The 13933-nt window shown below is 36.4% G+C and overlaps 1 protein-coding gene across 1 annotated transcript in view; it reads left to right on the top strand.

Annotated features, from left to right (window-relative positions):
- The window catches only part of TBC1D22A (TBC1 domain family member 22A), a 148855-nt gene that overhangs the window by 52913 nt on the left and 82009 nt on the right, over positions 1–13933 (top strand). The window contains exons 9-10 of the mRNA XM_026046430.1: positions 1294–1403; positions 13180–13255. Coding sequence (XP_025902215.1) covers positions 1294–1403; positions 13180–13255 — 186 coding nt within the window. The remainder of the gene's footprint in view (positions 1–1293; positions 1404–13179; positions 13256–13933) is intronic.

Raw genomic sequence — 13933 nt, 5'->3', positions numbered from 1 at the left:
AAAACTGGACTGCAAGTAACGCCTATATTTAAAGAAAACATCATTAAATTTTTTTGAACATTTTATGCTTAAGATGCTTATAAAAAACACTAGGAATCAGTCAATGTATGTTACAGAAAAGCATGATGTTCTTGGACATCTTTGCCGAACAGAGGCTTGTGAGAACAGAAAAAGTGGATAGGCACTTCCTAAAAGTGGTCTTCCTATTTCCATATGGTTATGCATGAAAGTCTGTGACATTATAGATAGGGATTTTCTTTTACTAATCCCTCCATCCCTCCCTCTTTTGCTTTTTCTTGTCCCTCAGTCTTTTTGATATGGTTTTCTCATCATAATGTGATTGCCAAATATATTTTAGAATTAAAATTAAATTAAAAATATTAAACATTTTTTTTGTGCTGGGGAGATGAGATATAAATGTGCAATAAACATGCTATTATTTATTGAAACTTAATGTGAGAAACATTTGGAAACTCTTAAGTATTTTTGTTCCTACTGGATGGATGCCTTGTTTTTCTTTTTGTTGTCTATTTTTCTCTTCTAAATTAATATGAATATTCATCCTTAATTTTCATTTTTCAACTGTTATTTGTAATTATTATTATTCAACTAAGGCTACAGTGCTGTGGTTTTTTTTACATGGCAGATCTATTTGGAGTTAGATGCTTAGTGACAGTTTTGTAAAGGTTCACATGAAGCCTCTTCTCTTAAATAGATTAAAAAATAGTATTTTATGCTAAGTAGAGTCATTTTCAACCTGCTACTGAGCAAGTCACCAGAGAACTCGGATATATCTTGTTATACTGGATATACTTGATAAAGAAAATTTTGATGTTGATGACAAATAGCTACCTCTCCTGGACTTGAAGCTTTCTCTATTGCGTGTCCTCTTCCCAGGGAACTGCCTCAATTCTCCTGTGTGTGATGCAGACATCCACATATTGTGCAGATTGTTCATATGGAGCTTGAGGCCTTTTACAGAGCTTCTGATAATCCTTTCAGGTGTGAAATGTCTAGAGTGAAGTAATTTATTGTATAGTAATTCTAATTAACCAGACATGGTATGAGATTTTCACAGTCTGCAGCAAATTAAGCATTCATTAACACTTAATGTTGTTAAATGACACAGTTGAACAATAAATGATTCGTTTTGTTCCTCTTACAGGAAATGTGTGTTAAAGTTACTGACTAGAAGATGACTGGTAATTGTCTTTATTGTCAGTTACTTTCCTTGTCTTTTATTTATTCTGTACTCTTTGTTGACGTGTCTTTCTCTCACTTTTTCTGAAACAGAAGAAGAAGAAGTGGAAAATTTTGATGTTTCCAATCTGCCTGAAGAAGTGCTGCAGAACATAGAAGCTGACAGTTATTGGTGCATGAGCAAGTTGCTTGATGGCATTCAGGTAAATCCATTTTTTTCCTGCCTTTAAGTGCTGGAGATCATTAATTAATGTCAAAGCCTTGAATTACTTCAGCGGTGCTGAAACCCAGTACCTCTATGAAAAATAGAGGAGAAGCAGATATTTCTGTCTGGTTATAGACTCCTAAGTGTCTGTGCATGTGTCCCATCTTTCCTATTTCAGACTAGAAAACTTACTGGTTTGAAATTAAAAAATAATAATTTAAAAATAAGATTTAATATCTGTATAAATTGAGTTTTTCTTAAATACAAATTTACATATCTACTGTGCCAATTAACCCTGTATTCTGTAATTGTACATGATTTTTTGTAGCAATCAGTTCTGGCTGATAATCCACTGTACTGGTTTTCATTTTCAGTGCTTCATGAGCTTGTACAGCTAGAGAAAAAACTTTTGTCCCAGAAACATTAAACCTCACTTCAGCTTTTCTTCCTTATTCCAGAAAAACACAAAAGAACTTTTAAAATCGTAAGATCAAAGGATAATTCGAGCTGGAAGGGACCTCTGGAGGTCATCTAGTCTGGCCTCTTCCTCAAAGCAGGCGAAGCTGTGAGTTCAGTCCAGATTGGTCAGGACTTTATTCAGTCGGGTTTTAGAAGTCTCCAAGAGTGCAAACTTGTAGGCAACTTGTTCCATTGCCTGACCCTCCTTGCAATGAAAAATCTGCTGCTTATACCCAGACAGAACCTCTGTTTCAATGTGTTGTCCCTTATCTCCTCACCACACGCCACTGCTAAAAGCCTGTCTCTGTCACCTTGGGAGCATTTTTGTATTGATGCAAATTGATATTTGTATCAGTCATAGGTATCATAGGTATTGATGGGCTTCTGTGGGCTCCCCTCTGAAGACTTCACTTCTTTGGGCCGGATGCCCTCAGTTCCATCAGCCTCTCTGCAGCCCCTGAGATCTTATTTTCTCTTTGCCCTTGCTCCAAGTTATTCATGTATTTATTATAACGGGAAGTCCCAAACTGATATTCTAGATGTGGCTGTGAAAGAGAAGCAACTCTGTTTAAATGTAGGAAAAACATTTTTATTTGTTTTTTAACTTCAAGGATGTTCAAACAGTGAAATAGGTTGCCCAGAGGAGCTGTGGAGTCTCTGGTCTGGGAGACTTGCCAAGCCAGACCGGACACCATCCTAAGCAACCTGCTGCAGCTGATCCTGCTTTGAGCAGGGAGGGTGGATTAGACAATCTCCAGAGGAGCCTCTAAACCTCCGTGATGCTGTGAATATGTAACCAGTGCTGAGAGGGGGTAACCTCTTTCCTTGATCTAATGCTGCAGGAGGCAGTTTCCTGCCTTTGCTGCCCGGGCACACTGCTGGCTTGTGTTTGACTTGCCCTCTACCAGCTCCCCCGGGTCCTCTTCAACCAAACTCCTCTCCAGACAGTTAGTGTCCAGCCTGTACCCTTGCAAAATGCTCCAATGGAGATTTGTAAAATCTATTTCTAAAAGTGTGTGTAACCACATATTGTGTCTCTAAATAAGATCACCATTTTTTGGTAGTTTTTGACACATTACTTCACAATTTCACATTTGAAATCTATGTAACAGTATTTTAATATATACATATATCAAATAAGAATAATGTGTTTCTAGTTTTGTACTTGGTTTATTACCAAATTTGTTTCATCTTGTCTTTTTAATTCAAACACTCAAAAGATAAACCCTTTCAGAGGTCAATCCATCTTGCTTCTTCAGAACAGCTCTGAACTGCAGATGATGTATTTATATTATTGCATTTTTTTACCCATAGAAATACTGTGAACATGAGAAGAATAGAACTTAGAACCAGTGATTTTTTTTTCCCAGTTACTTAAGTAGACATTCCCATACATCTATCTTAATTAGCTTTTTTTTTGTTGCTAAATCATCCTTTATAAGAGTTTCCTCAACTGGGTCCCATTAACATTCAGATAAAAAGTTCAGACTGATCTGTGCCTCCTACAAACGTAACATTCATACATAAAATTGAGTATAAGTCTTCATTTTAAGTTCACTTGTAATGGTAATAAAATAACCAAAAGGGAAATATATGCACTTCATAATGGTCTAACCACATGTATTAAAAATAGCAATAAAATATTAATATCATTATTTATCAGGACCTGGGAATATATAGAATAAAAGAGAGATAATTCATTTTTGAGGACTGAAGTGAAAGGAGATGTATATTAGCTATTTCTATGGCTGATTAAATAGCAGGATTTATGGGTGGCAAAAGCAATCCTGTGGAGTTCTCTCTAACTGCTTAGTTATGAAAAGTTTTTGCTATCATGTGCCTTGAATGTGGATTATAAATGGAAGAACGGAGTGACTTCATTCTGCTTGCAAAATCTTTCAAAGGTCCTTAGTTTGTTTTTTAGGAAAAATAGTGTTTCTTTCTTTGTAACTTTTTTTTCTTGATACTCTTAGAAGTTTCTTAGTTATGTCTGCATTTCATCTGGGTAGGTAGGTGATCAGAGCTCAACTAGGTTTCGCTGGCCTGGGTTATGATAAACGGCAAATTTATTTGGTAGAAATAAGGCTTCCTTAACCAAAAGGACAGATGCACGTAAGTAATATGGCCTGTGGGTTTCTGGGTCTGTCTCATCATGCGAACTGGAGCATGGTGTGTTTGTGCCTCCATGCCCAACTTGTGTTTCTGTGTCACAGGGACTGCAGGGTCCCTGTGTGGGTGCAGTGGTAGCTTGTCCAGCATCCATGCTATATATCAGCCCAGTCCTTGTGCACTGCCTGTGTAAATGGATAAAACACCCTTTCCTCTCACCTTCCTCAGGTAAATTTGAAGAATGTCGTACGCTGAAGGAAAATGTGGACCTGGGATATTAGTGATAAGTCAGTCTCCAGAGAAAAGTTTTCAGCCTTCCCTAACCATAGCTGATATGGAAACAACGTGCCGCAATCCTCCTCTTCTTGCTGCATAAACAGCTGCTAGTGGCAGTGAGGTTTTGAAATGCAGAGACCCTGTCAGGAGTGTTGAGAAGTACTAGCATTTAGTTATCTAATTAGCTCTGTGGTGTTTGAGTTATCTCCTCATGCTAAGTGACAGCTCTTGTGGCCGCTCTCACGGTAGTTGCAATTGAGATGCAAGTTCTTGGATAATTCCTGTTCTCTAGTTTCTGGAAATGCAGACTGTCCTCTGTCAGCGTCCTGTCCAAGTTGCATCCTATGAATGACAAATAAGGCCTTTTTCTTGGAGCTGCAGCTACTCTAAGGAAAATAAAAGCTTCAGAATAGATTGGTCAGAAACATGTTTTAAAATGTTTATAAAAGCGGCATTTATGTATTTTAGAATGGAAATGCAACATGTGTTGTAGTAATTTTATGAATGATAATAGGTGTAATGGTAGAGGTGACTGCTGTCTGCTCTGTCCTGTCCCACAGGGAGCTCGTTATTGAGCAGCTCATTCTGTTCAGATGTCTATAAAATAGCTAGGATTTACTCTTTTTTCAATACCAGTAGTTCCATAAAACTACTTCTGATTTTTAATTGATTCTAATTCTGTTTTTCTGTATTTTTTGTTACTTTAATTATAATTTCATTTTATTTTTTAATTATTTTTGTAATTTTCTATTTTTTTCTTTGTTGTTTGTTTTTCCAATTTCTTAACCTGCCATTCTTGAAGTTGTACTCTTGGAGTTCCGTAAAGACTTTCTCACTTCCTGAAGGAAAAGAAAATGCATTTTCCTGAGTGTTATTGCCATGCTAGGAAGTAAATTCAGTGGTAGAATCACTGCAACTCCTAAGCATTGAAAGGCAGTTGACATAATCATTCTATTAGTCTTGTGGGGGGTTTTTTTGATATAACATTGGGTAAAACATATCTGCTATTGTCTGTTCAAAACTTAGAAAAATTACATGTGGAAAAAGCCTGGGCTGTGGACCATGAGTCTGTGATGGTCTTCCTGTTTGGTTCTGAGTAGATTTAACTTGAGCAGTCAAGATCTTTGTGTTGGGTGTTGATGACAAAATAGTACATCATTTCAGCATAGCTCCTGAACCTCTTGATACGGCAAAGACTGAGAATTAAAAATGTCATCATCTTGGGTTTTTGGGACAAGTCATCCTTCAAACTTGTCTTCACTGAGACTATCATTAACAACCAACCCAAGTCATACAGCAGCAGAATCTACTTTGCAAAGTGTAAATTAGGCTTTGAGCCTGAGGCACTGCAGTTTGGTTCAGCATTTGTGAAGGCATTGAGCTTCATAGGAGGAGGAAGCCTCAACAAGAAGCTTCACAAGAGAATTACTGGTTTTGGCACTTGCTCCAGAGTGAGAGATCCTTTGGGACCCTCTTGAAATTCCTAAGTGGTTTGAATTGCCAGTAGAGGGTCCATATTCTGTCCTTTCAATCTGAGAGGATCAAATGCATCACCAAGAACCTGTCAGTCCGCATCTCCCATAGGAATTTCAGGTGCAGTTGCTGACTCTGCTCAGTTTGAAATATGTTAGTGCTGGTCTACTGTGAAGATCTTTACTAATAGCTGTAGTCTTAGGAAGTTTCTAAACAGGAAATATAAGGCCCAGAATTGCTTTGGTATGGGAAGAATGGCAGGGACTGAATATGACATTAGTTTTAAAAAATGCTTTCAAGGGAATTCATTAGAACAAAAAAAAAAAAAAAAAAAAAAACCCAAACCAGACCAAGCAATTAAATGTGCATATCAATTAAGTTTGTAGAAGCTATAATAAGAAATGGAATTAATGGTTAAAGGATAAAACAGCATTATGGAATATTTTACATAAATCTTGTAATGGGTGATAGATCCGGTGATTTTCTGAAGGAGTTGAAGGAGTCTGTGAACAAATTAAAAGTATAGTTGTGTTCTCAAAATGCATTTTAATAAGGACCTTTGCCAGCAATTCTTAAAGAAACTAGGCTGCCGTGGTAGAAACATTGTCTGTCACTCTGGGAGAAGGGTTATTGAAGTATCTCAAAGATGAAGCATCATTTGGCATTTTTGAAACCAAAGATGAGCTCGTGCTTGGTGTGCTCTGTGCTGTTCTCATCTCTTCTGTCCATCTCCCTTCAAAATGATGGATTGGATATTTGAAAAAAGGATCGGAGGAAAACAAAGAAGTGCAATCAACGATAAGGAGCCAGTTGGATTAAGTTCTTTAGCTTGGATAACTTGGCAAAGGAGTATATAAAAGTCTCTAAAACGCTGAGTTGCATTAAGAAGGTGAATAGGGAATAGTTGCTTTCCTACTGATTAAACATAGAACTGCTGAGTGATAGGCTTAAAAAGAAGGAAAAAAAGGTAACTAAAGCATGGAACCACTTGTCAAAGGTTGTGTAACTCTTTATTTGAATTTAAAATCTGGACAGTTTGAAGTTAGGCTGCAGAAAAATTGTCGAACAGCTTTAATTGCAAAGTTACCCCCTTGTGCTGGGGAAGCCCCATTGGTGGAAGCTGAAAAATGCTGCCAACAGATCACCCTGTGATGGAACTGTTTGCTTCTGGCTGCTCCCAAAAGATGCAAGGATTGGACCCTGCATAGCCAGCTAGAGGATTTCAACAATAAGCCACATGCTTTGCCAGGGTTGTGATAAGGACAAAATTGGGGATATCGGAGGGATTTATCCTGATGGCTGCAGTTTGTGCTCAGCAGAAGAGTTTTTTGAAGTCCCTACAGAACCTGTATATCTTTGGAAACTGCTGACACGGTTTTCTAGTCTTTCCTCAAAAAAAAAGCTTTTTTCAAGAAGACAGTGAGTATATTTGTAATCAGGTGTGAATCGTTATCTAGAAAACATTCTTTTCTATGAAATACGCAAAGGTAGTGGAATGATCTGCAATGAAAATGTTTTATCTTCTGTGTCAAATTTACGGCATCAACTTTTGCATATGTAAGTGCCCATTTTGGGGTTTCTGTGGTTTACGTATCTTTGTAACTTTTATCTGTATTTGAACTGTTATCTGGCCTTGCCCATAATCCAAAAATCTCTCTTGAACACTTTTATTGCTTTTTTAACAGCTTCTGTAATGATTAATACATCCACTTGCATAAAACTGACCTTTGGTTGTGTGGCTGAAGAGAAGATTGGGCCTCTGGTTAGGAGATCTGTGGATACTGTTATAATGCAATGTAAGAATCAGTACCCACTTTTTACTAATGTGCTATGTTTTCCATCATCTTATGTGACCTGGAAAGAGGAGAAGCAGTGTATTGGTATTTATGCCTGGCTGAAGGCAATATTGTCAAATTATTGACAGGTCTTTTGTTTTCAATTTGACTGGCTCTTTTCTCTTCTCTGGTGACATAAGAAGTTGGGTTTTTTTCCCCTCTTTCCTTCATCTCTGTAAAATTATTCCATCATCACCTATCTAAAGGAAAAAGATGTGGACTATCTTTAACCAAAGCCTGCAAAGAATCTGAATGTTCTTGCTAATGAAAACTGTAGTAAAGGTCACACATGCAATATATTAAGTAGTGCAGCAAAGGCTGCTCTGTCATTCAGAGGGCACTGTTTCCCCAAGGCCCTTAGCTTAGAGTTCCAAGTTCACTTCATTTTCTGATCCTGGAAAATAATACTCTGAAATTCTTTATGTGTTTTTAACTAACATAAATCAGTGTGGAAGGGCAAAGAATCTAAAATGTTGACATTTCTGATGTGGAGGATAATAAGAAATGTTGCTCTTTGATGTTTGAAAACATTTCCTGAAGAAAGAGCAGAAAAAGAAATACAGATATGTACGTATTTGTGTGAATGCATGTGTGTGCATACATTTCAATGAGTATTTTGTGCACACAAGCACACACATGTGATATTCACCAAAACTTTTTTACATTCATTTTTCACATGTATTTTACAAGTTCTTCTCAGAAAGCTGGGAAGAAAAAAAACTCATAAACTAATGCGTAGAAAGTCTCTGTAATGTATTTTGGAAAAGGCTGAAAGTTAAAATAACATGGAGATTTTAGAACTTTTAACAGTTGTTTTGGAAGTACTTTTACCATGCATTTAAATGCACCTGCATCCTTTCTAGTGTTCCATCATTAGTTAGTAGCATTTTGTATAGCTAGCTGTCAGCCCTGTAGCATATATAGTGACAAGAAAGTAGAAGATATTTATTATGGTATGCATGGCATGCTAATGAGTTGCAGAATAATGCTTCATCAGAGCGGTTCTTAAGAATCTCATTGATTTCTTGTGTTTAAAAATCTTGAATCTGCTTCAATATATTGTTTGCTATGGACAATTATTCAGCATTCGTATGTGGTGGAATGAACAGGATTTGATTCCCATGTTTTTTAGAATTTTGATTTTAGAAACTTTGATATTTCTGTCTTCTCTCTTTCCCTCTCTCTCCTTTTTTTTTGGGGGGGGGGGAGGGGAAGTATAGGAAGGTAGTTCAGTCAATTTTTATTTATTTTCATTTTATCCAAATTTCTTCCATTTAGAATTCTATAACATTTAAGAAAATACCACATTATTTTCTTCTTTTATAGGCTCGTGGGGCCTTACAAAGCCTTTGTTTGTTTTGAGAATATAGCTTCAGTTGAAGTATTTAAAAAATTCAAATCCTACAGTAAGGAGTTATATAATATCCTTTATCATGTCTAATGAGGGCTATATTTGGAACGGTCTATTTTAAATTATAAAGGCTTTTTTTGAACTGAGAACAGCTTGAAAGTATGTGTCTTAAATAAATAAATAAAAGGAATAGAAGGTTGTCAGACCTAATTGTATACAGGGATGTTGGATTATAGAGAGCAAGCCCAGGCTGTGCACACACAAAGATGCGAGAGCGCAGCGAGTTCTGGGTCCGTATGACATGTGAAGACTTAACCTCCCGTGATGGAGGGTGAATTTAATGCTAAGAGTCGGAACTAGAAATTAGCCACTGGGCTGTGAAATGGGTTAGCATAGTTCACTGGAAGCGTGTTGCAGGCTCTGTGAATTGAACATCAAGGAGTTTAGATATTGCACGCTGGTGCATAAATATTTTATAATATTCCCTTGTCTACTCATGCATGCCTTATCATATGTGAACACTTACTGGGAAGCATCTGTAAGTGTTTAGAGGTGTGAGGCTCTGTGAGCGTGTTGACAGTTTGCTGAGGTTGCATTAAGACAATCCTGTCGTCCTCTATGGCTTTTTTCAGAGGAAAAAGGGAATAAATGAGGAAATATAGCAAAAATTTGAAAGATGTGATATGCAGGGAAAGATTCCTTCACACAGGTGTGAAAGGAAATAAGTAGGAGATATAATGTGGGAGCTTTCTTTTTTCTGCAAAGGTTAATGGAAAAAAAAGAAAAAAACTGTACTGCAGACATAGTATATTGAAAAAAGACTTGTCAATGCAACACGTACAAACTTCTGAAGAACTTTTTAACCAAGTTTGGAAGCTGATAACACACTAATATGTGGTAAGAGAATTTAAAGCCCAGGGCAAGATTCTTGAGAAATCACTCATCGTACAATTCATGAGTTTACTGTATTTTTTAAAACCTATATTACTAGCTTTTTCTTCTACCTATAATAGCTAGCAGCATGCTTCTTTTTACATTTACAAAATCCTTCTTTCTTTCTGATTGACTCTGGAAAGTCGATCAGTTACAAGCACTATAGAAGAGGAAGTGTGTAAGAAGAAGAGAGGATTTAGCTAACTAGGATCTTTTTAGACGATTGAGATAGCACCAATAACGGCTCCTATTTTGTTCATTTGCAGCTTAAATAGTGGACAGAATAGGAAAAATAAAAAGGAGGAAAAAGGTACCGTGAAGAGCAAACTAACTTGTTTTACAATCCAAGTGTTGGGTTATAATTGTAGGTGTTTGGAGTAAATGTTGCTTTGAGAAAAAGAACACTTGCACATTGTTAGATCACAGCCAGGAGTTAAACTGTCTGATTGAAGTGGTAGTGTGTTTAGCTCTGGGTTGATACATGCTGTTAAATGTGTGAAGATGCTTTTACCCCAAATCTGTTATAAATTAAATCATTCAGTGCATTTTTAATCCCTTATAAGTGATATAGTACTTCTGGAAATAACAACTTGAATCAGTCGAGAAAAATTCCCCCCAATACTTTTTTTTCTTTGTTAGAATGTGGTTCTATGGCTAACATGAATGTAACGTTTCCCAAAGATTGTGCATCCTCAATATGACTTATGACTTTAATACAGAATGTGCAAGACTCCCGAAAGTGCCCAATAGTTTCCCTGTTACCAAAATGAGAAGATGATTAGATTAGTTTCTCTGAGAGACTTCTCCATCTTTCACATTTGACATTTTGCTGCAGTACAGATGATGCTCAGCTTCTGTTTGGGATGCAGTGCCAGCAGGATGTGAGGGCTGCCCATTTCCAGAGGGAAAGTCCAGAGTTCAGTGTTTTTTATCTTGCTTTTTCTCATCAACACTGCCTTAGTTACTACACTTATTTCTCTTATCAAACTATGAGAATTCTACTGTTAGGCCAATGGAGAACTTTAATGTGGAAATGTATTCAATCAAAGAAGATTAAGGGATTATCTGTGTGTGACCTGTGTTAGTGTGCTGCTGCATAGAAAGCAACGAAGTAGGATTGGAAATTCAACCTTAATTTGTAGGTAAGGTAATTCAACCTTTCTCAATTCTTAGAAAACAGGAAGAAAAGCAGGAATTTGGCATCCTCCTCCTTGTGCAGACACAACGTTTTGAGGAGAGAGTCTCAGGCAAAAGAACAGGAGAAAAATAGTTTCTGTAGGAAAGAAGCATCCTCTGTGGTGAGAATGGCCTGATCGTGACCTAATCCAAAGCTCATGATCAAGCCTGCTTTTTTTCTACCGTCTTATCAGTCTCTTCACATTGCTATATGGGAAGTTTGTTACTCTTTTCTATGTTTTATTCTCTTTATCCAATGAGAAAGACTCCCCTTAGTGCAGGCTCCCCTTGACGTCTTGCAGTGCTCCCCAGCAGCCTCCCCGTTCACTTCCGACAAACTATCCGTCAAGCTCAGATTTTGTCCATTCTGTGTGGACTTTATTTTCTAGAGAAAAAAAAAAAATTAAACTCTGCCCATTCTGTCCTTAGAACTGTCAGTTATATCTCAAGAAGGAGATAATGCAGTTTCCGCTCAGAGAAAATATTAGAGCCATTCCTTTAGAATTGTTGGCTCACCATGTAACAGCAGCCCAAAAAGCAACAAAACACTGGGCATCACAGAAAGGACATTGAGAACAAAATGAGAGTATCATTTTGTTATATAAATTCTTCTGTTCCATCTACCTTGAGCACTTTGTACAGTTCTATTACTCAAGAAGGATGTAGCAGAATAAAAGAAGATACAGAGAAGGACAAATAAAATGTTGAGAGGGGTGGAACAGAGTATTTTTTCACAGGGAAAACAGTTGGGGCTGTAGTTAGGAGTAGAAAAAGTTAGGGGAGGATATGATACACGTCTAAATGTCATTGTTGATGAGATTTATGTAGAATTCTTGCTCAAGACTTCATGAAGACAAGAAATAGAAGACACTTGACAAAATTAGCATGAGATTAGATAAAACAGATGCATATTCTTTATTTAGTCAGTGAACTGGAGCTTGCTGCCATGGGGAGTTGAGGCAGATAGGTACTCAGTTGACTTATAGTGTCTAGTGATGTTAAGAAATGAAATTGTGTCCTGTGATAGAAAAGGATTAAGTATCATACCTCTGTATTAACTTTCCGATTAATGGCACAATAACCTAGTTAAAATTTGAAGGCAAAGTCACAAAAAATGTGTTTTCCAACATCAGTGAAGATTTTGTTAGCATGATTTTGAGGATAGTTGCTCAACTTACCACTTGAATTTTACAGGGGAATTGCTCATATGATAGCAGATGACCAGATGGGTTTTCTGTGTATCTAGTGTGTACGTGAAAACAACTATAAATAGTAATTCTCTTATAAGAACGTATTTTGAGTTATTTGATTTCTTTAATCTCACTACATACATAATCAAATAAATTCAGTGGAGGAGATTGCTATCAAATATTTTAAAATATTGATGTGTGTGTTAAGAATTATATATATATTTTTTTTAAAAAAATCACAACTGCAGATAAAGTGGAGATCTTTTTCAGGATGTCAGATAATATTGTTATATTGTGGAGCTACAAAATAGGAACTCATAATTTTAAAAAGTTCAGTTGGAATTCATGCGTTCAAACAAATGTGCAATTATCCTGTCATTATAGCTGTGTTATATGTGTGTGTGTGTGTGTGTGTGTGTATAATATATATATATATATATATTCACTTCTTATGAATGATCTTGGTTGTGACCTTTGTTTCACAATAGTCATTCTTTGATTGAATTAGAGATTTGATTTCTTATGCCACTGGAAAATATTATTATGAAGCTTTAAAGATTAAATCCTTACCCTGTTGTTGATTAGGGCCTAATTTTTCATACTTCCCATATTATTTCTGATAAAATAGTAAAATGTTAAAAATTTCAAATATGGCACATTTTATCATTTAAATATACAGCCTTTTAATCTCTTTTTACATCTATAATATAGGATATAACCTCAGTGGCATAGCAAGTAGAGAGGAACAGAGATAGCAGCAGCTTGAAGTTATTCTCTTGGAGACAGAGACTCTAAGCAGGACTGTAAAATGTGACCATTTACTACTTAATGGATGAAAACTGGCCTAAAAATGTAAAAACAAAGTACAACTTAAGCAAACATAGAAAAAATACATGAATTTAGCTAAGTAATTGAGGGAAAAGAAATGTTAACTTTTAACAAACTTATCCTTTTATATGGTCTCTTCTTTAGGATAATTACACATTTGCTCAGCCAGGAATTCAAAAGAAAGTGAAAATGTTGGAAGAACTTGTTAGACGGATCGATGGTAAGTCCTAAAAGCTGACCTAATTTCCAAATGGTGTTTCATTGCAAGTGCTTAGTTAAAACGTTTGCGAGAAGTCAAGCCAACATCATTACAGTTACCTATCATGGTGGTGTAACGTAGCCTTCCTCAGATGAGTTGTCACACGCGATCAATTTGTGGCACACTGGCCTTTGCAGGATCACTATCGTGTATCATTTAAAAGAAAGCCACTAGAGCATGAGCCACTTTCATTACTTTTTATTAAGGCAATATAATCAAAATTCAATGGCAATTTCTTTGCAGCAGAGTAATGACCACATACAAAAGGCAGCCAGTATTCATTTCACATTAAGCTCAACGATTGTTGCAATTCGAGAGAGTCACAGTGGTTGTTTATGGTTGTCCTTCGGCACTATGTTTTGTGCCTTTGTGCATCATTTTGCTCTCTGGAAAGCCTGAATAATTTCTCTGTGGAATCCAATTAATTATGAACTCTGGAAATAACATCTTTAATATTATAGATAAATTACAGTGTGTGCAGGGGTAATTTTAGATTATGCTTTCATGTTTTAGCAGGGCACTTTGAAATATTTTCTACCTTCATCTTTAAAATAATTCCCTTCATGAAATGCTGACTGTCATATTGCTAGAGCAAAGTTTAATTAAATGAAATGCAAGAGATAATGCTTGCCCATTCTA

This window comes from Nothoprocta perdicaria, unplaced genomic scaffold, assembly GCF_003342845.1.
Source record: "Nothoprocta perdicaria isolate Ctin4 unplaced genomic scaffold, notPer1 scaffold_44, whole genome shotgun sequence".
Lineage (NCBI taxonomy): Eukaryota > Metazoa > Chordata > Aves > Tinamiformes > Tinamidae > Nothoprocta > Nothoprocta perdicaria.
Note: the sequence above shows the minus strand (reverse complement) of the source record. Positions and strands in the feature narration are given on the sequence as shown.